We start from the raw sequence: 25,784 nt of genomic DNA, 5'->3' as shown, positions 1-25,784 counted from the left end.
TGTATGGGGACCACCTGACTCTTAGGGTAGTTGCACACGGTCAGTAATTGGCAGCGTTTTGGACGCTGCACATGTCCGCTGCGTCCAAAGTGCTGCCAGCTTTTGAACGCAGATGATTTTGCATGTGTTCATTGAATTGTGCAGAATCACCGCTCCCAATACATTGTACGGGTGACATTTACCTTGTGAAGACTGAGCGCCTCCACAAGATAGACATGCTGCAGTCTGGAAAGACGTGCCACATGTCCATCTCCGCAGATAAATTGCGGGAGTCGGTGCACGCATAGTGGAGATGGGATTTCTTGAAATCCCATCCACTATGCTGTAACATCTGGACCCTGCGGGTTGGACGCTGCGGATATACGCAGCGTCCAAACCGCAGTGTTTACTGACCGTGTCCACCTACCATTAGTGAATGGTAATCTTGCAATCCTTTTTTTATTTTTATGTTTTTTAAACCTTCCTTAGCCATACGATTTTGATGTAATAAATTATACTTTTTTCTGTATTTTAAATTGATCACACTTGTACTTCTGTATATTTAATTTTGTATACATGGATTACAGGTAACATTAAAAAAAACACAGACAAATGTGAAATGGAAGTGTTTTTGAGCTAAAGGTGATCATTAGTGATGAGCGAGTATACTCGTTGCTCGGGTCGTCTCCGAGGATTTGTAACTTCTGAGATTTAGTTTTCATTGCCGCAGCTGAATGATTTACAGGTGAGAGACAGCTTAAATACATGTGGGGATTCCATAGCAACCAGGTAACCCCCACATGTATTCAGGCTGGCTATCAGCTGTAAATCATGCAGCTGCGTCAACAAAAACTAAATCTCCGAGCAGTCACAAATACTTGGAGACCACCTAAGCATGCTCGGGAAAACCCGAGCAACGAGTACACTCGCTCATCACTAGTGATCATACATGTTTTCCAGCAGTTATGTATTTTTCCTGACTATCCTATTTGCATTTATACATGCACACTCTGGTATAGTCGAGCATGCATGTGTACACAATAGGGAGATGGGCAAATCATTGTCAGACACCTTGGGTGCTGGCTAATCTGTCAGCAAAGGATTTTGCATGTAGAAACTCAATATCCCTGATGTCTTTCTGGGGAAAGAGTTGACATGCCCCTATAATTTTAATGTAGCTGCCTTTTTGCTTCTGTGAGTGTGGGTACCTTCAATAGTACATACAATGTGTCGTGTTCATGCATTAATAGGTATATATAATGTCTTTCGTTTGTATAGGTCATGAGACCAAAGCATTGTTAAACAACAATGGACCTCGTTATAAGCGAAGTAAGCTGGAAAGGCAGATGAATACTGACGTCTTCTGGTGTGTGTTGATCCTCCTAATTATGTGTCTGCTTTCCGCTATTGGTAAGAATTGATAAAGTGTTTGCAGCTTCAGTTGCTGGAGCATTAGCAATTTCATGGGACGTTACATGTAACAATATTTCAGTATTTACTGTAGGTTATTACTAGTTTGTCACTTTTTCTTCTTAAAAAATGCCTTCTGCTTGTCTTTGCCTGATGAAGAGACCTGTGTAGTCTCGAAAGCTTGCAATTTGTTACCATCTTTTCAGTTAGCCATTAAAAGGTATCAACCACTAGGGACTCTGAATTCTAAATATTTTTCTGCTTTTCTGAGATTTTAAACAAATATATTGAAGATTTGGCCACAATTTTGGAAATGGCACCAAAAATTGCGAAAGAAAATGATTAGCATAAACCTTTTAAAGGGGTTGTCCAGTAAAAACAGTTATCACTTACCTTGTGGATAAAGCAGAGCACAGTGCCCTGTATTTCCATGGGTTTCAAAAACCTGACCGGCACATCCAAACATAGACTCAGTGTGAACAGGTGCTGAACCTAGAGTAGCCAACTCGTATATAGTTAAGTAAATAAGGCAGCACACTGCAGCGCTAGAACATGCCAACTTGAAAAACGAAATTTGAACTGCATTACTGCACTAGAAATATGAAAAATGAGAGTGTTTAGCGCATAAAAATGGCCAATTTTATGTGTGCCTGGTAGCCCCTTTACGGCATCTCTCTTATACCAGGTCCTACACTTGCCTTACCTCGCTGAGAATAAACGTCTCCATCTGAATGGGTACATGTGAAACCTCTTCCTAGACTAAAATTCTCTCTCTCTGTGGAGGGGTATTGGACCTGCTGTAATTAAAACACCTGTGGCTAGGAGGCGGAGTGCACGATCAGAAGGCTAGAGAATACATTTCAAAAACCTGACCGGCACATCCAAACATAGACTCAGTGTGAACAGGTGCTGAACCTAGAGTAGCCAACTCGTATATAGTTAAGTAAATAAGGCAGCACACTGCAGCGCTAGAACATGCAAACTTGAAAAACGAAATTTGAACTGCATTACTGCACTAGAAATATGAAAAATGAGTGTTTAGCGCATAAAAATGGCCAATTTTATGTGTACCTGGTAGCCCCTTTACGGCATCTCTCTTATACCAGGTCCTACACTTGCCTTACCTCGCTGAGAATAAACGTCTCCATCTGAATGGGTACATGTGAAACCTCTTCCTAGACTAAAATTCTCTCTCTCTCTGTGGAGGGGTATTGGACCTGCTGTAATTAAAACACCTGTGGTGTTATGACTGGTGGTTTAGAACCACAATGGACCAGGTGATTAAGAGCACACAAAATGACCTGATAGTTACTAATAACATAGGACGAGCTCTGAGACGTGGAAACTCTGCTGACCGCAATCCCTAATCCTATCACACCACACTAGAGGTAGCCGTGGAGCGCTCCTGACCAGACCTAGGCTGTTATGATAAGATAATTCAGTACCACAATGGACATAGAGGTCAGAGCACACACCGTGACCTGACAATAACCCAAAAACATAGAACGAGCTCTGAGACGTGGGAACTCTGCTGACCGCAATCCCTAATCCTCTCCAACCACACTAGAGGCAGCCGTGGATTGCGCCTAACGCTACCTATGCAACTCGGCACAGCCTGAGAAACTAGCTAGCCTGAAGATAGAAAATAAGCCTACCTTGCCTCAGAGAAATACCCCAAAGGAAAAGGCAGCCCCCACATATAATGACTGTGAGTTAAGATGAAAAGACAAACGTAGAGATGAAATAGATTTAGCAAAGTGAGGCCCGACTTTCTGAACAGAGCGAGGATAGGAAAGGTAACTTTGCGGTCAACACAAAACCCTACAAAAACCAAGCAAAGGGGGCAAAAAGACTCTCCGTACCGAACTTATGGCACGGAGGTACACCCTCTGCGTCCCAGAGCTTCCAGCAAGCAGGAAAAAACAAATATACAAGCTGGACAGAAAAAACAGCAAACAAAATAGCAAAGCGGAACTTAGCTATGCAGAGCAGCAGGCCACAGGAACGATCCAGGACGAAACAGGTCCAATACTAGAACATTGACTGGAGGCCAGGATCAAAGCACTAGGTGGAGTTAAATAGAGCAGCACCTAACGACTTCACCACATCACCTGAGGAATGAAACTCAGAAGCCGCAGTACCACTTTCCTCCACCAACGGAAGCTCACAGAGAGAATCAGCCGAAGTACCACTTGTGACCACAGGAGGGAGCTCTGCCACAGAATTCACAACACTAGGCGCCTCGGCACGGCCTCCAGTACTGTTATGACTGGTGGTTTAGAACCACAATGGACTAGGTGATTAAGAGCACACAAAATGACCTGATAGTTACTAATAACATAGGACGAGCTCTGAGACGTGGAAACTCTGCTGACCGCAATCCCTAATCCTATCACACCACACTAGAGGTAGCCGTGGAGCGCTCCTGACCAGACCTAGGCGCCTCGGCACGGCCTGAGAAACTATCTAGACCTGAAGATAGAAAAATAAGCCTACCTTGCCTCAGAGAAATTCCCCAAAGGAAAAGGCAGCCCCCCACATATAATGACTGTGAGTAAAGATGAAAATACAAACACAGAGATGAAATAGATTTTAGCAAAGTGAGGCCCGACTTACTGAATAGACCGAGGATAGGAAAGATAGCTTTGCGGTCAGCACAAAAACCTACAAACAACCACGCAGAGGGCGCAAAAAGACCCTCCGCACCGACTAACGGTACGGAGGTGCTCCCTCTGCGTCCCAGAGCTTCCAGCAAGCAAGACAAACCAAAATAGCAAGCTGGACAGAAAAAATAGCAAACAAAAGAAACACAAGCAGAACTTAGCTTATGCAGGGTAGACAGGCCACAAGAACGATCCAGGAGAGAGCAAGACCAATACTGGAACATTGACTGGAGGCAAGGAACAAAGAACTAGGTGGAGTTAAATAGAGCAGCACCTAACGACTTAACCTCGTCACCTGAGGAAGGAAACTCATAAGCCGCAGCCCCACTCACATCCACCAGAGGAAGCTCATAGACAGAACCAGCCGAAGTACCACTCATGACCACAGGAGGGAGCTTGACCACAGAATTCACAACAGTACCCCCCCTTGAGGAGGGGTCACCGAACCCTCACCAGAGCCCCCAGGCCGACCAGGATGAGCCAAATGAAAGGCACGAACCAGATCGGCAGCATGAACATCAGAGGCAAAGACACAGGAATTATCTTCCTACCATAACCCTTCCACTTAACCAGGTACTGGAGTTTCCGTCTCGAAATACGAGAATCCAAAATCTTCTCCACCACATACTCCAACTCCCCCTCAACCAAAACCGGGGCAGGAGGATCAACGGATGGAACCACAGGTGCCACGTATCTCCGCAACAATGACCTATGGAATACATTATGGATGGAAAAAGAAGCTGGAAGGGTCAAACGAAACGACACAGGATTAAGAACCTCAGAAATCCTATACGGACCAATGAAACGAGGCTTAAGCTTAGGAGAGGAAACTTTCATAGGAATATGACGAGATGACAACCAAACCAAATCCCCAACACGAAGTCGGGGACCCACACAGCGCCTACGGTTAGCAAAACGTTGAGCCTTCTCCTGGGACAATGTCAAATTGTCCTCTACATGAGTCCAAATCTGCTGCAACCTATCCACCACAGTATCCACACCAGGACAGTCCGAAGACTCAACCTGCCCTGAAGAGAAACGAGGATGGAAACCAGAATTGCAGAAAAACGGCGAAACCAAAGTAGCCGAGCTGGCCCGATTATTAAGGGCGAACTCAGCCAAAGGCAAAAAGGACACCCAATCATCCTGATCAGCAGAAACAAAGCATCTCAGATATGTTTCCAAGGTCTGATTGGTTCGTTCAGTTTGGCCATTTGTCTGAGGATGGAAAGCCGAGGAAAAAGACAAATCAATGCCCATCCTAGCACAAAAGGCTCGCCAAAACCTCGAAACAAACTGGGAACCTCTGTCAGAAACGATGTTCTCCGGAATGCCATGTAAACGATCCACATGCTGGAAGAACAATGGCACCAAATCAGAGGAGGAAGGCAATTTAGACAAGGGTTCCAAATGGACCATCTTAGAGAAGCGATCACAAACCACCCAAATGACCGACATCTTTTGAGAGACAGGGAGATCCGAAATAAAATCCATAGAGATATGTGTCCAGGGCCTCTTCGGGACCGGCAAGGGCAAAAGCAACCCACTGGTACGAGAACAGCAGGGCTTAGCCCGAGTACAAGTCCCACAGGACTGCACAAACGAACGCACATCCCGTGACAAAGACGGCCACCAAAAGTATCTAACCACCAAATCTCTGGTACCAAAGATTCCAGGATGACCAGCCAACACCGAACAATGAACCTCAGAGATAACTCTACTCGTCCATTTATCAGGGACAAACAGTTTCTCCGCTGGGCAACGGTCAGGTCTATTAGCCTGAAATTTTTGCAGCACCCGCCGCAAATCAGGGGAGATGGCAGACAAAATTACCCCCTCTTTGAGAATACCCGCTGGCTCAGGCAAACCCGGAGAGTCGGGCACAAAACTCCTAGACAGGTCATCCGCCTTCACATTCTTAGAGTCCGGAAGGTACGAAACCACAAAGTCAAAACGGGAGAAAAACAGCGACCAACGAGCCTGTCTAGGATTCAACCGTTTGGCAGACTCGAGATAAGTCAAGTTCTTGTGATCAGTCAAGACCACCACGCGATGCTTAGCTCCTTCAAGCCAATGACGCCACTCCTTGAATGCCCACTTCATGGCCAGCAACTCTCGATTGCCAACATCATAATTACGCTCAGCAGGCGAAAACTTCCTGGAAAAGAAGGCACATGGTTTCATCACCGAGCCATCAGAACTTCTCTGCGACAAAACAGCCCCTGCTCCAATCTCAGAAGCATCAACCTCGACCTGGAACGGGAGCGAAACATCTGGCTGGCACAACACAGGGGCAGAAGAAAAACGACGCTTCAACTCCTGAAAAGCTTCCACAGCAGCAGAAGACCAATTGACCACATCAGCACCCTTCTTGGTCAAATCAGTCAACGGTTTAGCAATACTAGAAAAATTATTGATGAAGCGACGATAAAAATTAGCAAAGCCCAGGAACTTTTGCAGACTCTTCAGAGATGTCGGCTGAGTCCAATCATAAATGGCCTGATCTTTAACAGGGTCCATCTCGATAGTAGAAGGGGAAAAAATGAAACCCAAAAATGAAACCTTCTGAACACCAAAGAGACACTTTGACCCCTTCACAAACAAAGAATTAGCACGCAGGACCTGGAACACCATTCTAACCTGCTTCACGTGAGACTCCCAATCATCCGAGAAGACCAAAATATCATCCAAGTATACAATCAGGAATTTGTCCAGGTACTCTCGGAAGATGTCATGCATAAAGGACTGAAATACTGATGGAGCATTGGAAAGCCCGAATGGCATAACCAGGTACTCAAAATGGCCCTCGGGCGTATTAAATGCTGTTTTCCATTCATCGCCCTGTTTAATACGCACAAGATTATACGCACCACGAAGATCTATCTTGGTGAACCAACTAGCCCCCTTAATCCGAGCAAACAAATCAGACAGCAGCGGCAAGGGGTACTGAAATTTGACCGTGATTTTATTTAGAAGGCGGTAATCAATACAAGGTCTCAGCGAACCATCCTTCTTGGCCACAAAAAAGAACCCTGCTCCCAATGGCGACGACGATGGGCGAATATGACCCTTCTCCAAGGATTCCTTTACATATCTCCGCATAGCGGCGTGCTCAGGCACAGACAAATTAAACAGTCGACCTTTAGGAAACTTACTACCAGGAATCAAATCGATAGCACAATCGCAATCCCTGTGCGGAGGTAGGGCACTGGATTTGGGCTCATCAAATACATCTCGGTAATCCGACAAGAACTCTGGGACCTCAGAAGGGGTAGATGATGAAATAGACAGAAATGGAACATCACCATGTACCCCCTGACAACTCCAGCTGGACACAGACATAGATTTCCAATCCAATACTGGGTTATGGACCTGTAGCCATGGCAACCCCAACATGACCACATCATGCAGATTATGCAACACCAAAAAGCGAATATCCTCCTGATGCGCAGGAGCCATGCACATGGTCAGTTGGGTCCAGTACTGAGGCTTATTCTTGGCCAAAGGCGTAGCATCAATTCCTCTCAATGGAATAGGATACTGCAAGGGCTCCAAGAAAAACCCACAGCGCCTAGCATACTCCAAGTCCATCAAATTCAGGTCAGCGCCTGAATCCACAAATGCCATGACAGAATAGGATGACAAAGAGCAGATCAAAGTAACGGACAAAAGAAATTTCGACTGTACCGTACCAATGGTGGCAGACCTAGCGAAACGCCTGGTGCGCTTAGGACAATCGGAGATAGCATGAGTGGAATCACCACAATAAAAACACAGCCCATTCCGACGTCTGTGTTCTTGCCGTTCAGCTCTGGTCAAAGTCCTATCACATTGCATAGGCTCAGGTTTATGCTCAGATAATACCGCCAAATTGTGCACAGTTTTACGCTCACGTAAGCGTCGATCGATCTGAATGGCCAAAGACATAGACTCATTCAGACCAGCAGGCATAGGAAATCCCACCATGACATCCTTAAGGGCTTCAGAGAGACCCTTTCTGAAAATTGCTGCCAGAGCACATTCATTCCATTGAGTGAGCACAGACCACTTCCTAAACTTCTGACAATAAATCTCTACCTCATCCTGGCCCTGACACAGAGTCAGCAAGATTTTCTCTGCCTGATCCACTGAATTAGGTTCATCATAAAGCAATCCGAGCGCCAGAAAAAAACGCATCAATATCACATAATGCAGGATCTCCTGGCGCAAGGGAAAATGTCCAGTCTTGAGGGTCGCCACATAAAAAAGAAATAATGATCTTTACTTGTTGAACTGGGTCACCAGAGGAGCCGGGTTTCAAAGCCAGAAACCGTTTACAATTATTTTTGAAATTCAGAAACTTAGCTCTATCTCCAGAAAATAACTCAGGAATAGGAATTTTAGGTTCTAACATAGGATTCTGAACCACTAAATCTTGAATGTTCTGTACACTTATAGTGAGATTATCCATCAAAGAGGACAGACCTTGAATGTCCATGTCTACACCTGTGTTCTGAACCACCCAGATGTAAAGGGGAAAAGAAAGACCAAACAGTGCAAAGAAAAAAAAAATGGTCTCAGAACTTCTCTTTTCCCTCTATTGAGAAGCATTAGTACTTTGGGCCTCCAGTACTGTTATGACTGGTGGTTTAGAACCACAATGGACTAGGTGATTAAGAGCACACAAAATGACCTGATAGTTACTAATAACATAGGACGAGCTCTGAGACGTGGAAACTCTGCTGACCGCAATCCCTAATCCTATCACACCACACTAGAGGTAGCCGTGGAGCGCTCCTGACCAGACCTAGGCGCCTCGGCACGGCCTGAGAAACTAGCTAGCCCTGAAGATAGAAAAATAAGCCTACCTTGCCTCAGAGAAATTCCCCAAAGGAAAAGGCAGCCCCCCACATATAATGACTGTGAGTAAAGATGAAAATACAAACACAGAGATGAAATAGATTTTAGCAAAGTGAGGCCCGACTTACTGAATAGACCGAGGATAGGAAAGATAGCTTTGCGGTCAGCACAAAAACCTACAAACAACCACGCAGAGGGCGCAAAAAGACCCTCCGCACCGACTAACGGTACGGAGGTGCTCCCTCTGCGTCCCAGAGCTTCCAGCAAGCAAGACAAACCAAAATAGCAAGCTGGACAGAAAAAATAGCAAACAAAAGAAACACAAGCAGAACTTAGCTTATGCAGGGTAGACAGGCCACAAGAACGATCCAGGAGAGAGCAAGACCAATACTGGAACATTGACTGGAGGCAAGGAACAAAGAACTAGGTGGAGTTAAATAGAGCAGCACCTAACGACTTAACCTCGTCACCTGAGGAAGGAAACTCAGAAGCCGCAGCCCCACTCACATCCACCAGAGGAAGCTCATAGACAGAACCAGCCGAAGTACCACTCAAGACCACAGGAGGGAGCTTGACCACAGAATTCACAACACTGTGGCTAGGAGGCGGAGTGCCGATCAGAAGGCTAGAGAATACATTTCAAAAACCTGACCGGCACATCCAAACATAGACTCAGTGTGAACAGGTGCTGAACCTAGAGTAGCCAACTCGTATATAGTTAAGTAAATAAGGCAGCACACTGCAGCGCTAGAACATGCAAACTTGAAAAACGAAATTTGAACTGCATTACTGCACTAGATATATGCCGTAAAGGGGCTACCAGGTACACATAAAATTGGCCATTTTTATGCGCTAAACACTCTCATTTTTGATATTTCTAGTGCAGTAATGCAGTTCAAATTTCGTTTTTCAAGTTTGCATATTCTAGCACTGCAGTGTGCTGCCTTATTTACTTAACTGTATTTCCATGGGGACTGGTGGGAACACAGTGCGCATGTCTGGCCTATCACTCGATTTTAACAGGGATGAAAGTTCCCCATTCTGCCATTCTTTGCAGGTCAAAGAGGTCAGTCCCCCACCAGTACGTGGTTAGTTAGTTGTTTTCACAGGCAACCATCTTTATCCCCTTCATGACATATGACCTACATGTACGTCATATGTCGCGTGTCTGCCTTTGACGCAGGCTTGCATACCTCTAAAGGTACCGTCACACTCAGCAACTTTCCAACGATCACGACCAGCCATACGACCTGGCCGTGATCGTTGGAAAGTCCTTGTGTGGTCGCTGGAGAGCTGTCACACAGACAGCTCTCCAGCGACCAAGGATGCCGAAGTCCCCGGGTAACCAGGGTAAACATCGGGTTACTAAGCACAGGGCCTCGCTTAGTAACCCGATGTTTACCCTGGTTACCATTGTAAATGTAAAAAAAAAAAAAACACTACATATTTACATTCCGGTATCTGTCACGTCCCTCGCCGTCTGCTTCCCTGCACTGTGTCAGCGCCGGCCGGCCGCAAAGCAGAGCACAGCGGTGACGTCACCGCTGTGCTTTACGGCCGGCGATCACAGTCAGTGCGGGAAGCTGACGGTGAGGGACGTGACAGACACCGGAATGTAAGTATGTAGTGTTTTTTTTTTTTACATTTACAATGGTAACCAGGGTAAATATCGGGTTACTAAGCGCGGCCCTGCGCTTAGTAACCCGATGTTTACCCTGGTTACCAGTGAACACATCGCTGGATCGGCGTCACACACGCCGATCCAGCGATGTCAGCGGGTGATCCAGCGACGAAATAAAGTTCTGGCCTTCTAGCTCCCACCAGCGATGTAACAGCAGGATCCAGATCGCTGCTGCATGTCAAACACAACGATATCGCTATCCAGGACGCTGCAACGTCACGGATCGCTATCGTTATCGTTGTAATGTTGTTCAGTGTGAAGGTACCTTAACAGCCTGCGATCGTTAATCTGTTAAATGCTGCTGTCAATCTCCAAAGACAGCATTTAACTGCAGGGGGTCGTGTCAAATAACGAAATCAAAATATCAGATAAATTAATCTAATCTGTAAATGGCATAGTGCCCAAAAAATCAAATCGCCATAATTACGTTTCTTTTGGCCACTGCAGCATTGCAGTACAATGCAATAACGGGATCAAAACATCATATCTACCCCAAAATGTTATCAATAAAAACTTCAGCTCAGGGTGCAAAAATAATAAGTCTTCAAAAAGAGCAATATGTGAAAATGTAAATAGTTGGAGATCTCTGAAAATGGCGACACAAGCAAAGTTTTTTTTTTTTCCTTTGGTTTTTTTTTTTTTTACAAATCTCCAAATTTATTTTCACCACTTTAAAAAAAACAAAAAAACAAAAAAACACAAAAACCTACATGTTTGGTATCTATGCAATCGTACTGACCTGGAGAATTATATTTCCAGGTCAGTTTTGCCATACAGTTAAATAAATAAGGCAGCAGACATTGCGGCGCCAAAACATGCAAACATGAAAATTGAACTGCATGAGAAATATGAAAAAATGAGTGTTTAGCGCATAAATTGGCCAATTCATGTGTACCTGGTAGCCACATTAAGGCATCTCTCGTATACCAGGTCCTAAACTTTCCTTTCCTCGCTGAGAATAAACGTCCTCATCTGAATGGGAACCTACTGTGAATCCTCTTCTTAGACTAAAATCTCTCTCTGTGGAGGGGTAATGAAATTAGTTCTACCATATAGTGATCGTAGTAAATAAAAAAAATCCCAAAAATAAATTGCACTTTTTTTTTGCAATTTTAACACACTTTCAATCTTCTTCCTGCTTTCCAGTGCATCATATATGACAAAATAAATTGTCATTCAAAAGTACAGCTCGTTTTTGTTAAAGGCAAGCCCTCATAAGATTATGTGGAAAGTAGAAAAAAAAAAGTTGCGGTTCTTAGAAGGAAAGGGGAAGTGGGGTAGGAGAATTTAAAAAAAAAAAACGAAAGTCATCGGAGGTGAAGGGTGTAATGGTCTATTCTCATATAAGTTTTGTGGCTTTTTACCTTAGTTCATTATTGTAAACTATAGCACAAATCAGATACACATACCCTTGACCAAACGTGGCTCATTTCTTCATTTTATCATCCGTGTTTTTCAAAATTAGCTGGATTGTGCCTGATGGCTAAAAACTGATGTGTGAAAGAGGCCTAAGAAAATAGCCAATATTATGGACATACAAGAGTTTTTGGAACTACCCCAACCGGGGTCCACAAAATATAAACATGGAGGAAATAAAAGGGAGGGAGGAGAGGTTGCAACTACAGTTCAGTGCGACCACATGGTGTAAAGAATTGTGATGAGCTTTGGCATTTATACCTTTCCTATAAACATTAATACTCATTAATTAACAGTCCTGTGCCCCTGAGTTTGTGGCATGGGAGTCCATCAATTTCCCCCTTGTCTTAGTATCCAAGAAGTATCGCTTCTCTTTGTCTTGGGAAATTTATCCGAGCATCCTCTTGCTGCATATGTAAGCTTATACATTATAAGTACACTATTCACTTCTTTTTTTATTCACACAGCTCTTGAATGTTTTCTAAGATGTTTCCAATTTAATAATACAACTTTGTTTTACATAATATAGCAACATTTTATGAAAGCTGCAAACAGCAACACTTAAAGATGGCTTCCCCCCTAATTCAAACAGACAGCTCTTATGAAGGTGTGCCAATAATCAATCTCCCTGAGTCGCCATACATTCCAGAGCATCCCACCAATAATTGGCGTATCCCACACTCCCAGAACATATTCATTACTGTCTGCAAATCCCATCCTGCCCATTTTTATATGACACTGATTGTATATAATACATCTTACTGAGGAGCTTATTGGGAACCTGTCGCCAGGCTTTCTCCACATAAAGTACTGTCGAGCCGTCACCTGTTAGCCCTCTGTTAGAGCATACTATAATGCTGTATATATGTCCTCAATCCGATCTGCAAGGCACAAAATCTAGCTTCCTACATTATCCATGCAGCCTCCTCCATTGTGCTCATGCGCAGGCGTACTTCTCTCTGCCTTACCTAGGGCAGAGAGAAGTACGCCTGCGCACATGGACAGATGACCCGAATGTTAAAGCTGGAGCATGCGCACTACAGTACTTTGCTCTGCGCACAGCAGGGCACAGAGAAATGCACCTGCACAGAAGCGCGATGGAGGACACTGGATGACGTAGGATGTCATCTACACAAAGCTGGGAATGAGGACAGCGATTGTGAGAAGAGAGGAGGCGTCAGACCAGAGATGCCCATCGGGACAGTATGATGATAAACTATTTTTTGTTACTTGCAGAGCTGATTTGGGGCATATATACAGCATACAGAGTGCTTACGGGGGATGGCCGTACTGACAAGTGTGTGACTGGGGTTATCTTCATATATTAGATTTAGCCTCACTCCATTGCTACAGAATTTATTTTTTCATTAGGACAAAAGTTCTAGCTAGATGATAGACAACGGTTTAGCTAGAACTGTGAGTTGAGCTGGGTCCTCTAAGATGGTGAGATCAAGAGCTATTCCTGGTCCCCCAAACTGTTCTGTGAATACATTCCGCAGATGATAGTATCTGAACAGTCAATTTTCGGAAACATTATAGGCCACCTGTAACTGCTGGAACGTGCGGTGCATACTCCTTGTACAATGTTAGATAGTATTCTGAAGAGCTCCCTATGAAGGGCAGCGAATAAACACTTTGGGACCCATAGAGGGGAATTACTTACAATGTCCAAAAATGAAGGTAGCAATTTAATTTTGATTATCCTCAAAGAACTCGTCTGTTCAGCTGTCTGCTTGCTTCAATACCCAGGTACATTATTTTATTATTCCACTGTAGTGGAACAGCTGCTGACATAGTCTCTGTTGCTACATCCAGGACATAATCTAAAAAATGTGTTTCGGGGTACTTAAGAGACAATTTGCATATTCCCAGAGGAGCATTGTGGCTTTAAGTCTCCTCATCTCAGCATGCTTAACGTGTCCCTCTCTGCAAGGAGAGAAGGGTTACTTCTTAGATCCCGGTCAGACGCCACTCACACAGCCAAACCAGATCTCACACTTTGTTTCGGGGTACTGTCCCTCGTCAGTGCAGTGTCTGCAAATTGAGATTCTGGTTTTGGCTTTTATCCTAAGTCATGTAACAAAGCCCGTTAAAGGGTTGACATTGACTGTTAGGATTGCTACTTCCTATAGGTGGCACTAGAGTTCTAGTCCTCTTCCCCTCTGAAGAGACAATATGTATATTTCCCAGAGGAGCATTGTGGCTTTAAGACTGCTCATCTCGGCATGCTTAACATGTCACTCTCTGCAAGGAGAAATGTTGCTTCTTGGATCTCCCTCCACCAAGTCAAACGCTTTGGCCTGAACAATACAAATGACAGTTCATTGTCCACAGTGGTGTGTTTAAGCGCAAGATTAATGAGGAGTCTGATTAATGTCATCTTACTGGTCTTCTTGTAGGATTTTTTTTCTTTTACTAGAACCTCACTGATTTATGCCAGAATTTTGGCTAAAATCTTAATATTGTTTGATTTATATTGTTATTTAGGAGCCTAATGGGTCTTTAAGAGCATCTATTAGTGGGGTCCTTACCAGGATTTGGTATCAAGACTATTAGGACTTCTCATAAGGAATTCATCAACAGTCCAATTTTAAGGATAGAATTGTAAAGTTTAAGCAATTCAGTGGCAAAAAGTTTTTACATTTACATTTTTTCCAAGGATTGTCTATTGGGAAAAGTCATAATCGCATCTGTCACCTTCCTTTCAGCTAGGTCTTCATCAAGCAAAAGTGAGCTGTTTGGGAAGAGCACTAGAAAGGAGATCCAAAAATATCACTAATTTGTTATCTGACTGAGCTAGTTATAGGACTTGTACATCTGCAAAGGCTAAGTTTACTTGCAAAGTTTCAGAAACCATGGTGCCGTTCATTTCATGAAGGGCTACAACTTTAGTGTTGGCATTCCTTGCTAGATAAGCTACCAAGTGCCCGTTTGTGTCTCCTGATCAAAGTTATGATGCAGGGAATATCCTATAATTTTATGCCATTAACCTCGTATTGATCAATAGATGGTTGATCAAGGCTGCCTAATTTTATTTTTTAATAGATTGCTAGGTGCAGGTAGAGAATCATCATTGCTGATTGTTTTTGCTATGTACAGCGGGTGAAGTAAGTACTCAACACGTCACCAATTTTCTGAGTAAATATGTTTATAAAGGTGCTATTTACATGAAATTCTCACCAGATGTCCGCAACAATCCATCCAGTTCACTCATACAAGGAAATCAAACTATACATGTCTATAAATTATGTGTAATAATGAGGAATGACACAGGGAAAAAGTATTTAATACACTTAACAGAAATTTAGTTAATACTTTGTACACAAGCTTTGTTTGGCGATGGCAGCTATAAGAACCCTCCTGTATGGAGAAACTAGTTGCATGCATTGCTCAGGTGTGATTTTTGTCCATTCTTCCACACAAACACTCTTCAAATCCTAAAGGTTCCATAGGTTCCTTCTATGAACTCTCAACTTTAGTTCTTTCATAAATGTTCTGTTGGATTCAGGTCAGGTGATTGGCTGGGCCATTCTAGCAGCTTTATTTTCTTCCTCTGTAACCAATTGAGCGTTTCCATGGCCATGTGTTTGGGATCATTGTCTTGCTGAAATGTCCACCCTAATTTCACTTTCATCATCTTGGTAGATGGCAGCAGAATTTTATCAAGAATGTCTCCGTACGTTTGTCCATTCATCCTTCCTTCAACTATATGAAGTTTGCCATTGCCGTATGCTGATAAATAGCCCCACTCCATGGTGTTTCCACCTCCAAACTTCACTGTTTGTATGGTGTTCTTGGAGTGATATGCAGTGATTTTTGGCCTTCAAATATGGTGTGTAGTATGGTATCCAAAGAGTCCAATTTTGATGTCATCTGACTAACTATATTCTCCCAGTATGTCAGAGGCTTGTCTAAATGTTTTTGAGCAAACTTTAAACGTGCTTGAACATGCTTTTTGCTCAGCAATGGAGTCTTTCATGGTTACTGTAAGCATGTATATAGGACATAGAGGTTGAGTGCAACAATTATGCCTGCTGATTATAATTCGTTCTGTTGCTCTCCACACACTGTCCTTGGCTCTTGGGCAACTGTTCTGATAAATCTTTTCACGCCTTTGTCTGATATCCTGCAGTGAGCACTTGCATATGACTGGTATATGGTGAAATATTCTTTTCAATTCCGGATTATGGCCCTAACTGTGCTCACTGGAACCTCCAGTAGTTTAGAAATTCTTGTGTAATCTGTGCTATCAGTATGTTTGATAACAATAAGGTTGTAAAGGTATTGAGACAGCTCACTGGTTTTACCTATAATGAGATGTTTCTTGTGTGGCACCTTTCTTAATGAGACACCTTTTTATAGGCCATTAGTTGAACCTGCGGCATTATTTTCCACTTAGTGGCAGGATTGCTTTCTAATTACTGATAGATTTCAGCTAGTGTCATGACTTTCCATGGCTTTTTGCACCTCTCTATGCTTTGTGTTCAATTCTTTTTCCCGGTGTCATTTCTCATTACTTAATTTATGGACATTTATGCTTTGATTTCTTTGACAATGTAGATTTCATGGGTTTTTACTGACATCTGGTGAAAATTTCATGTCATTAGCACCTTTAGAAATATATTTAAATAGAACATTGGTGACATGCTAAATACTTTTTTCAACTGCTTGTATATACAGTAATCATCCATTATAATCAGGTACTTCAGGCGTTTCTTATAAATGAAAACTAATCCTGTCATTGAGGAATTATGCCAAGTGGCATGTTCATTATTGTTTACTCATGAATTCCTTTTAAGGCCTCTTTCACACTTCCGTCTTTGAGCTCCCGTCGAAATCCGTCGATTTTTGAATAAACAGGATCCAGCAAATTTTTCTGCTAGATCCTGTCTTTTCCCATTGACCTGTATTAGCAACGGATAGCCATCCGTTTCATCTGTTGTGCACTGGATCCGTCGGAAAGTCGCTGTCCGTCGGGCGGGGACAACTCAGAGGAAGGTTTTTTTTTTCTGCACGTCAGAAAATCGCTCAGCGACGGATCCTGTGCTGCCCGTCATTGGCTTTAATGGAAGACTATGGGCGCAGGATCCGTCGCTGACTGTCAAAAGCAGGAATCCAGTGACGGGTTCCGTCTTTTGAAACTGAGCATGCGTGGAGGAATTTCCCGTCGGGGAAATTCGCTCTCGCTCTCTCGCCCTCTCTTTTTACTATTGATGCTGCCTATGCAGCATCAATAGTAACAAGATATAATGTTAAAAATAAAATAAAAAAATAGCAATATTCTTACCTTCCAGCGTCGGAAAACCGCTGCGAAGATGCATACACAACAGGTGCACATAGCCTCGACGGGTCCTCAGAAAAACGGGCCCAGTGCACCCGTTTTACAATCTGCACAGGATCCATAATTTCAACATTTTGACGGATCCTGTGCAGATTGTAAAAACGGAAGTGTGAAAGAGGCCTAAGCCGCACACAAATACCTCCTAAGAATTTCGGTGATTGTGTCCTATTTACTTCTATATGTCACATTGTCCTCCTAAACATTTTGAAGCATGACACAAAAATATAAATGTTACAACTTTCTCTTTGTGGATTCTCCTTTACTTAAATAAGACATTCCGTACTGGGGGATTGAAAAAAATACATGTAGCGTCACATCCAGAAACGTTTGATCTGTCAAAATATCAAATAATTAACCTGATTATTAAACACCGTTAACTGGATAAAAATTCAAAGCTCTAAAATTGTATTTATTGGTCATTACAAAACCACAAAGACTGTAACAAGTGATCAAAATGTCATATGTACCCCAAAATGGTGTCAATAAAAACATTTTTTTGCCCTGTGAAAAATAAACCCCCTCACAGCTCCGTTCACCAAAAATAAAAACATTGTGTTTGCAAATAGACACAAAATAAAACTTAAAAAAAGTTGATATTTTTTTCCTCACCACTAAAATAATAAAAAAAAATGGCCAAATTTGCTGTATTCATACTGATAAGCAGAATCATACTGCAGTCTTTTTTTATCACACAATCTGTTGTAAAAACAATTCCCAAACAACGTCAGAATTGCATTTTTTTTTCTCTTTCACCGCACTTGGAATTTTTTCCCTCTTTTCCAGTACACTATGTGGTCAAATAAATGGTGTCATTCAAAAATACAACTCGTCCTGCAAAACCAACTTCTCGTGTGTCTGTGGACAGATGAATAAAACCGTTCTGGCTCTTAGAGGAAGGGAAGGAAAAAACTAAAAAAATAACCCAATGGAAATTGGCCACAGAGGTTTCATCATTGATCCTCTCATAAAACCGAGAATCTGCTGGCTCTAATACATTCAGTACTGGTTGAGTTGACGTCATTCCTATATTTAGCTTTGAAACCATGGCATTCTCTAGTATAGACTCGGCCCTGGGAATGTGGATGTATGGCTTTCTGACTCATGGATTTCATAATGAAAATATTAATGTTTCTTCAAAGAATATTCTGTGAACATTCATTATTCAAGCTGGTGTCTCCTAATGAAAATATCCTTCACGATGCGGATGATACGATCAATCTTAAATGTTGTTTATCTGCAGACTAAGGTATTAGTCACCTAGCTGTCCATGTTTCGTGAACGTGCTATGGTTTTCATGAACACGTGCTTGGCATTCTTCATGTTCCATGAGTTCATGGCTATGACCATGTCTGTGCAGGTATTTGATCTATGAAGTCATTAGTGCATTGTTTCCCTTATTGCATTGCACCCTGTCCTGACTTGTTTCACCATTCAGGTATCACATTCATTTATTTTTTTATTTCTCTTGGATGCTTCACTTGTCTGTATTGTTTCCAAATCTCCTTTTGATATCTCTCGGGACATATTTCTACATAAAAAAGTGCAATATTTTAATGATTCTTATTCACAATTCTTACAGACTTTCCAGTTTGAGACATACCAACTTTGTATAACTTTTACAGAGTAACCGTCTCACCCTCAATAATACATATAAAAATAATGAACATAATTTATCGCACACTTTAGTTTTTCTCTTCCTGGACTTGTCCTTCATTCTCCATTAAACAGGTTAATTTTTACTGAGAAGCATGGCAGTTAGTGCTCATAAAATTGTATGGAGATGAGCGGTAGGTGCAGAGGCAGGTATTCTACTACGCGTTCTCCTAAAAGTACAGAATAGATTTAACTCCTTAGCGACCGCCGATACGCCTTTTAACGGCGGCCGCTAAGGGTATTTAAACCACAGCGCCGTTAATTAACGGCGCTGTGGAAAAAGTAAATAGCGCCCCCCAGAGTCGGATTTTCTCTGGGGTCTCGGCTGCCGGGGGTAGCCGAGACCCCAGAGAACATGATTCGGGGGGGGTTTTACCGACCCCGCGTTTGCGATCGCCGGTAATTAACCGTTTACCGGCGATCGCAAAAAAAAAACAAAACGCGATTTTCTTTTTAATTTCTCTGTCCTCTGATGTGATCGCACATCAGAGGACAGAGAAAAGGGATCCCCGATCGCCCCCCAATACTCATCTGTCTCCCCCGGTGCTCCTCGTGGCTCCCGATGGGCGCCGCCATCTTCAAAATGGCGGGCGCAGTGCGCCCGCCGGCCGGCCCCGGGTGAATCTTTGGGGTCTCGCTAAGAGTTTTGCGATCGTCGGTAATTACCTGTTTACCGGCGACCGCAAAAAAAAAAGCAAAGTGTAATTCTCTTGTTATGAAAAGCAATTCAGTATCACAATGGACATGGAGGTCAGAGCACATACAGTGATCTGACAATAACCCAAAATAATAGAACGAGCTCTGAGACGTGGGAACTCTGCAGACCGCAATCCCTGATCCTCTCCAAACACAACTAGAGGCAGCCGTGGATTGTGCCTAACGCTCCATATGCAACTCGGCACAGCCTGAGAAACTAACTAGCCTGAAGATAGAAAAAACAAGCCTACCTTGCCTCAGAGAAATACCCCAAAGGAAAAGGCAGCCCCCCACATATAATGACTGTGAGTAAGATGAAAAGACAAACGTAGGGATGAAATAGATTCAGCAAAGTGAGGCCCGATATTCTAGACAGAACGAGGATAGGAAAGATAACTTTGCGGTCTACACAAAACCCTAAAGAAAACCACGCAAAGGGGCAAAAAGACCCTCCGTACCGAACTAACGGCACGGAGGTACACCCTTTGCGTCCCAGAGCTTCCAGCAAAACAAAATGGACAAGCTGGACAGAAAAAATAGCAACAAATAGCAAAGAAGCACTTAGCTATGCAGAGCAGCAGGCCACAGGAATGATCCAGAGAAACACAAGCCCAACACTGGAACATTGACAGGAAGCATGAATCAAAGCATTAGGTGGGGTTAAGTAGAGAAGCACCTAACGACCTCACCAGATCACCTGAGGGAGGAAACTCAGAAGCAGCAGTACCAGTTTCCTCCACAAACGGAAGCTCCCAGAGAGAATCAGCCGAAGTACCACTTGTGACCACAGGAGGGAGCTCTGCCACAGAATTCACAACATTCTCTGTCCTCTGATGTGATCGCACATCAGAGGACAGAGAAATAGGGGGATTCGGGGACCCTATTATACTTACCGGTGTCCCTGGGTCCTGCTGCTCCTCCTGGCCGCCGGCATCTTCTGGGGAAAAGAAAATGGCGCATGCGCAGTGCGCCCGCCATCTGTCTCCATCTGCCGGCCGGCAGGAGAAGTTGGGGCTAAAATTAGGGTTAGTGCTAGGGTTAGTGTTATGGACCTGGTGGTTAGGAGCACCAGGAACGACCTGATGGTTAAACTCACACAAGACAAGCTCTGGGAAGTGGGAACTCTACCGACCGCAACCCCTAATCCCATCACACAACCAGAAATAGCCGTGGAGCGTGCCCAACACGGCCCAGACGCCTCCCCACAGCCTAAGAGCCAACTAGCCCCAGAAATAGAAAATAAAGCCTACCCTGCCTCAGAGAAACTCCCCAAAGGAAAAGTCAGCCCCCCACACACACTGACCGCGAGTAAAGATGAAAGTCACAAACACAGAAATGAAACAGGTTTCAGCAAAGAGAGGCCCGACTTACCAAACAGACTGAGGATAGGAAAGGTATCCTTGCGGTCAGCACAAAAACTACAAAAAGACCACGCAGAGTGTGCAAAAAGACCTCCGCACCGACTCACGGTGCGGAGGTGCCACTCTGCATCCCAGAGCTTCCAGCTAGCAAAACAAAATCATGATAGCAAGCTGGACCAGAAAACAATGAACAAATAATAACTAGCAGGGACTTAGCTTCTGCTGGAGTAGACAGGTCACCAGAAAGATCCAAGAGCGAACTGAACCAGTACAAGAACATTGACAGCTGGCATGGAGTAACGATCTGAGTGGAGTTAAATAGAGCAGCCAGCCAACGAATAAACTCCGTCACCTGTGGAAGGAACCTCAGAAGCAGCAGCACCACTCACCGCCACCAGAGGGAGTCCTTGGACAGAACTCGCCGAAGTTCCGTTCATGACCACAGGAGGGAGTTCGATAACAGAATTCACAACAGGTTAGGGCTAGGGTTAGGGCTAAATTTAGGGTTAGGGTTGGGGATAAATTTAGGGTTAGGGATGGCGCTAAATTTAGGGTTAGGCTTCTTTCACACTTATGTCGGTACGGGGCCGTTGCAATGCATCGGCCCGACATACCGACACACGTTGTGAAAATTGTGCATAACGTGGGCAGCGGATGTAGTGTTTCAACGCATCCGCTGCCCAATCTATGTCCTGGGGAGGAGGGGGCGGAGTTACAGCCACGCATGTGCGGTCAGAAATGGCGGATGCGACGTACAAAAAAACGTTACATTGAACTTTTTTTGCGCTGACGGTCCGCCAAAACACTAATCCAGTGCACGACAGACGCGACGTGTGGCCATCCGTCACGATCCGTCGGCAATACAAGTCTATGGGCAAAAAACGCATCCTGCGGGCACATTTGCAGGATCCGTTTCTTGTCCAAAACGACAGATTGCGACGGATGCCAAACGACGCAAGTGTGAAAGTAGCCTTAGGGCTAGGGTTAGGGTTGGGGCTAAAGTTAGGGCTAGGGTTGGGGCTAAAGTTAGGGTTAGAGTTGGGATTAGGGTTAGGATTAGGGTTGGTATTAGGGTTAGGGTTGGCATTAGGGTTACGCTTGGGATTAGGGTTAGGGTTGTGATTAGGGGTGTATTGGGATAAGGGTTAGGTTTGAGGTTAGGGTTGAGATTAGGATTAGGGGTGTGTTGGATTTAGGGTTTTGATTAGGGTTATGGTTAGGGTTGACATTAGGGTTGTTTTGGGGTAAGGGTTGTGATTATCGTTAGGGTTAGTGATTAGGATTATGGATCAGGTTGGGATTAGGGTTAGGGGTGTGTTGGGGTTAGGGTCGGAGCTAGAATTGGGGGGTTTCCACTGTTTAGATACATCAGGGGGTGTCCAAACACGACAGCCAATTTTGCGCTCAAAAAGTCAAATGGTGCTCCCTCCCTTCTGAGCTCTGCCGTGCGCCCAAACAGTGGTTTACCCCCATATATGGGGCATCAGCGTACTCAGGATAAATTGAACAACAACGTTAGTGGTCCAATTTCTCCTGTTACCCTTGTGAAAATAAAAACTTGGGGGCTACAATATCTTTTTTGTGGAAAAAAAATTTTTTTTATTTTAACGACTCTGCATTCTAAACTTCTGTGAAGCACTTGGGCATTCAAAGTTCTCACCACACATCTAGATAAGTTCCTTGGGGGGTCTAGTTTCCAAAATCGGGTCACTTATGGGGGGTTACTACTGTTTAGGTACATCAGTGGCTCTGCAATCGCAGCATAACACCCACAGACCATTCTATCAAAGTCTGCATTCCAAAACGGCGCTCCTTCCCTTCCGAGCTCTGCCATGCGCCCAAACAGTGGTTTACCCCCACATATGGGGTACCAGCATACTCAGGACAAATTGGACAACAACTTTTGGGGTCCAACTTCTCTTGTTACCCTTGTGAAAATAAAAACTTGGGGGCTACAATATCTTTTTTGTGGAAAAAAAATATATTTTTTATTTTCACGACTCTGCATTCTAAACTTCTGTGAAGCACTTGGGCATTCAAAGTTCTCACCACACATCTAGATAAGTTCCGTGGGGGGTCTAGTTTCCAAAATGGGGTCACTTGTGGGGGATTTCTACTGTTTAGGCACATCAGGGGCTCTCCAAACGCGACATGGCGTCCGATCTCAATTCCAGACAATTCTACATTGAAAAAGTAAAACGGCACTCCTTCTCTTCCAAGCTCTGCGGTGCGCCCAAACAGTGGTTTACCCCCACATATTGGGTATCGACGTACTCAGGAGAAATTGCACAACAACTTTTGTGGTCTAATTTCTCCTGTTACCCTTGTGAAAATAAAAATTTGTGGGCGAAAAGATCATTTTTGTGTAAACAAAAGCGATTTTTTATTTTCACGGCTCTCCGTTATAAACTTCCGTGAAGCACTTGGGGGTTCAAAGTGCTCACCACACATCTAGATAAGTTCCTTAAGGGGTCTAGTTTCCAAAATGGTGTCACTTGTGGGGAGTTTCCACTGTTTAGGTACATCAGGGGCTCTCTAAACGTGACATGGCGTCCGATCTCAATTCCAGCCAATTTTGCATTGAAAAAGTCAAACAGCGCTCCTTCACTTCCAAGTTCTGCGGTGCGCCCAAAAAGTGGTTTACCCCCACATATGGGGTATTGGCGTAATCAGGAGAAATTGCGTAACAAAATGTATGGTTACATTTCTGTTTTTACACATGTGAAAATAAAAAAAATGGTTCTGAATTAAAATTTTTGCAAAAAAAGTTAAATGTTCATTTTTTCCTTCCACATTGTTTCAGTTCCTGTAAAGCACATAAAGGGTTAATAAACTTCTTGAATGTGGTTTTGAGAACCTTGAGGGGTGTAGTTTTTAGAATGGTGTCACACTTCATTATTTTCTATCATATAGACCCCTCAAAATGACTTCAAATGTGATGTGGTCCCTAAAAAAAAATGGTGTTGTAAAAATGAGAAATTGCTGGTCAAGTTTTAACCCTTATAACTCCCTAACAAAAAAAATGTTGTTTCCAAAATTGTGCTGATGTACAGTAGACATGTGGGAAATGTTATTTATTAACTATTTTTCGTGACATCTCTCTGATTTAAGGGCATAAAAATACAAAGTTTGAAAATTGCAAAATTTTAAAAATTTTCGCCATATTTCCGTTTTTTTCAAAAATAATCGCAAGTAATATCGAAGAAATGTTACCACTAACATGAAGTACAATATGTCACGAAAAAACAATCTCAGAATCAGCGGGATCCGTTGAAGCGTTCCAGAGTTATAACCTCATAAAGTGACAGTGGTCAGAATTGTAAAAATTGGCTCGGTCATTAAGTACCAAATTGGCTCTGTCACTAAGGGGTTAAACTAAGGTGTTGCTTTCCATTTATCTATATCTATATGGCCATACCCAAGTGTATCAAACATGTAAAGCTATGAAGTTTTTCAAGTGGGAAATACTTGGGGGAGTGGGGGTCGGGAAGATACAGACTCTTTGGACGAGGGTTTTTTTTTCCCCTGCAGAGGCGGTTTTTTTTTTGTTTTTTTTTCCTTTGTTCTTTGGACACTGCTTCATTTAGAGTGAATTTAGTCAGAAGTGACCTGCATTTTTCTTCCACCAGAGATTTTTCAAAAAGTCTTCAGGAGAAAAAAAAATCTCATATGAACAGCAAAGGGGATTTCTGCTAGAAATGAATTAGAGTTTTTGAAGGGGCTTTTAAGTAGAATTTTGGAATGGACAAAAAACAAACTGTATGAGCATAGTCAAAGGTTCGAAGGGGCACATGTGGTGTACAAGCCTATCTTTTGTTATGCACCCAGGTAAATACATTGTCTGCATCCTAACTTCATTAATATATGGTACATTCATTAGGTTCTACTTTTCACCAACCCCTGTGAGCCCACGCGGCCAACAATGTAATATGAAATCTAATGACTGGATATATGTATTATGCATGTAAAGAAGCTGCGGAGACACCATCACGTGTTTCTCGACGCAAGCAGTCAGTGAATAGCCAGGCCTTTCCCCGGGAAGGAACAACCACGGGAAGGGCAGCATCCTATGAAGGAAAGCCACCTATGCCAAGCATGGTATCCATCCACAGACAGCTGTTTCGGGGTGTTTGCCCCTCATCAGTGTGGAGTAGGAATCTGGCTATTAGGAGCAGTTCCTAGTAAAAAGGCTATAAAGGCACAGATGATTGGCCTCAGGGAGACCAAAACATCCAACACTGCGGAGACACCATCACGTGTTTCTCAACGCAGTGATTCCAGAACACTGCCCCCATCCCTTATGGGAAATATGCAGATGCATGTAAAGAAGCTGCGGAGACACCATCACGTGTTTCTTGACGCAAGCAGTGAATAGCCAGGCCTTTCCCCGGGAAGGAACAACCACGGGAAGGGCAGCATCCTATGAAGGAAAGCCACCTATGCCAAGCATGGTATCCATCCACAGACAGCTGTTTCGGGGTGTTTGCCCCTCATCAGTGTGGAGTAGGAATCTGGCTATTAGGAGCAGTGCCTAGTAAAAAGGCTATAAAGGCACAGATGATTGGCCTCAGGGAGACCAAAACATCCAACACTGCGGAGACACCATCACGTGTTTCTCAACGCAGTGATTCCAGAACACTGCCCCCATCCCTTATGGGAAATATGCAGATGCATGTAAAGAAGCTGCGGAGACACCATCACGTGTTTCTCGACGCAAGCAGTGAATAGCCAGGCCTTTCCCCGGG

General features: G+C 43.6%; 1 protein-coding gene across 1 annotated transcript in view; it reads left to right on the top strand.

Moving 5' to 3' along the window:
- ATP10A (ATPase phospholipid transporting 10A (putative)) overlaps window positions 1-25,784 on the top strand; it is a 218,640-nt gene that overhangs the window by 100,321 nt on the left and 92,535 nt on the right. The window contains exon 5 of the mRNA XM_069757826.1: window positions 1,258-1,389. Within this exon, the coding sequence (XP_069613927.1) occupies window positions 1,258-1,389 (132 nt within the window). The remainder of the gene's footprint in view (window positions 1-1,257; window positions 1,390-25,784) is intronic.

Source organism: Ranitomeya imitator, chromosome 3, assembly GCF_032444005.1.
Source record: "Ranitomeya imitator isolate aRanImi1 chromosome 3, aRanImi1.pri, whole genome shotgun sequence".
NCBI classification, from domain to species: domain Eukaryota; kingdom Metazoa; phylum Chordata; class Amphibia; order Anura; family Dendrobatidae; genus Ranitomeya; species Ranitomeya imitator.
The sequence above is the reverse complement of the archived record's forward strand: the minus strand, read 5'-3'. Positions and strand labels throughout refer to the sequence as shown.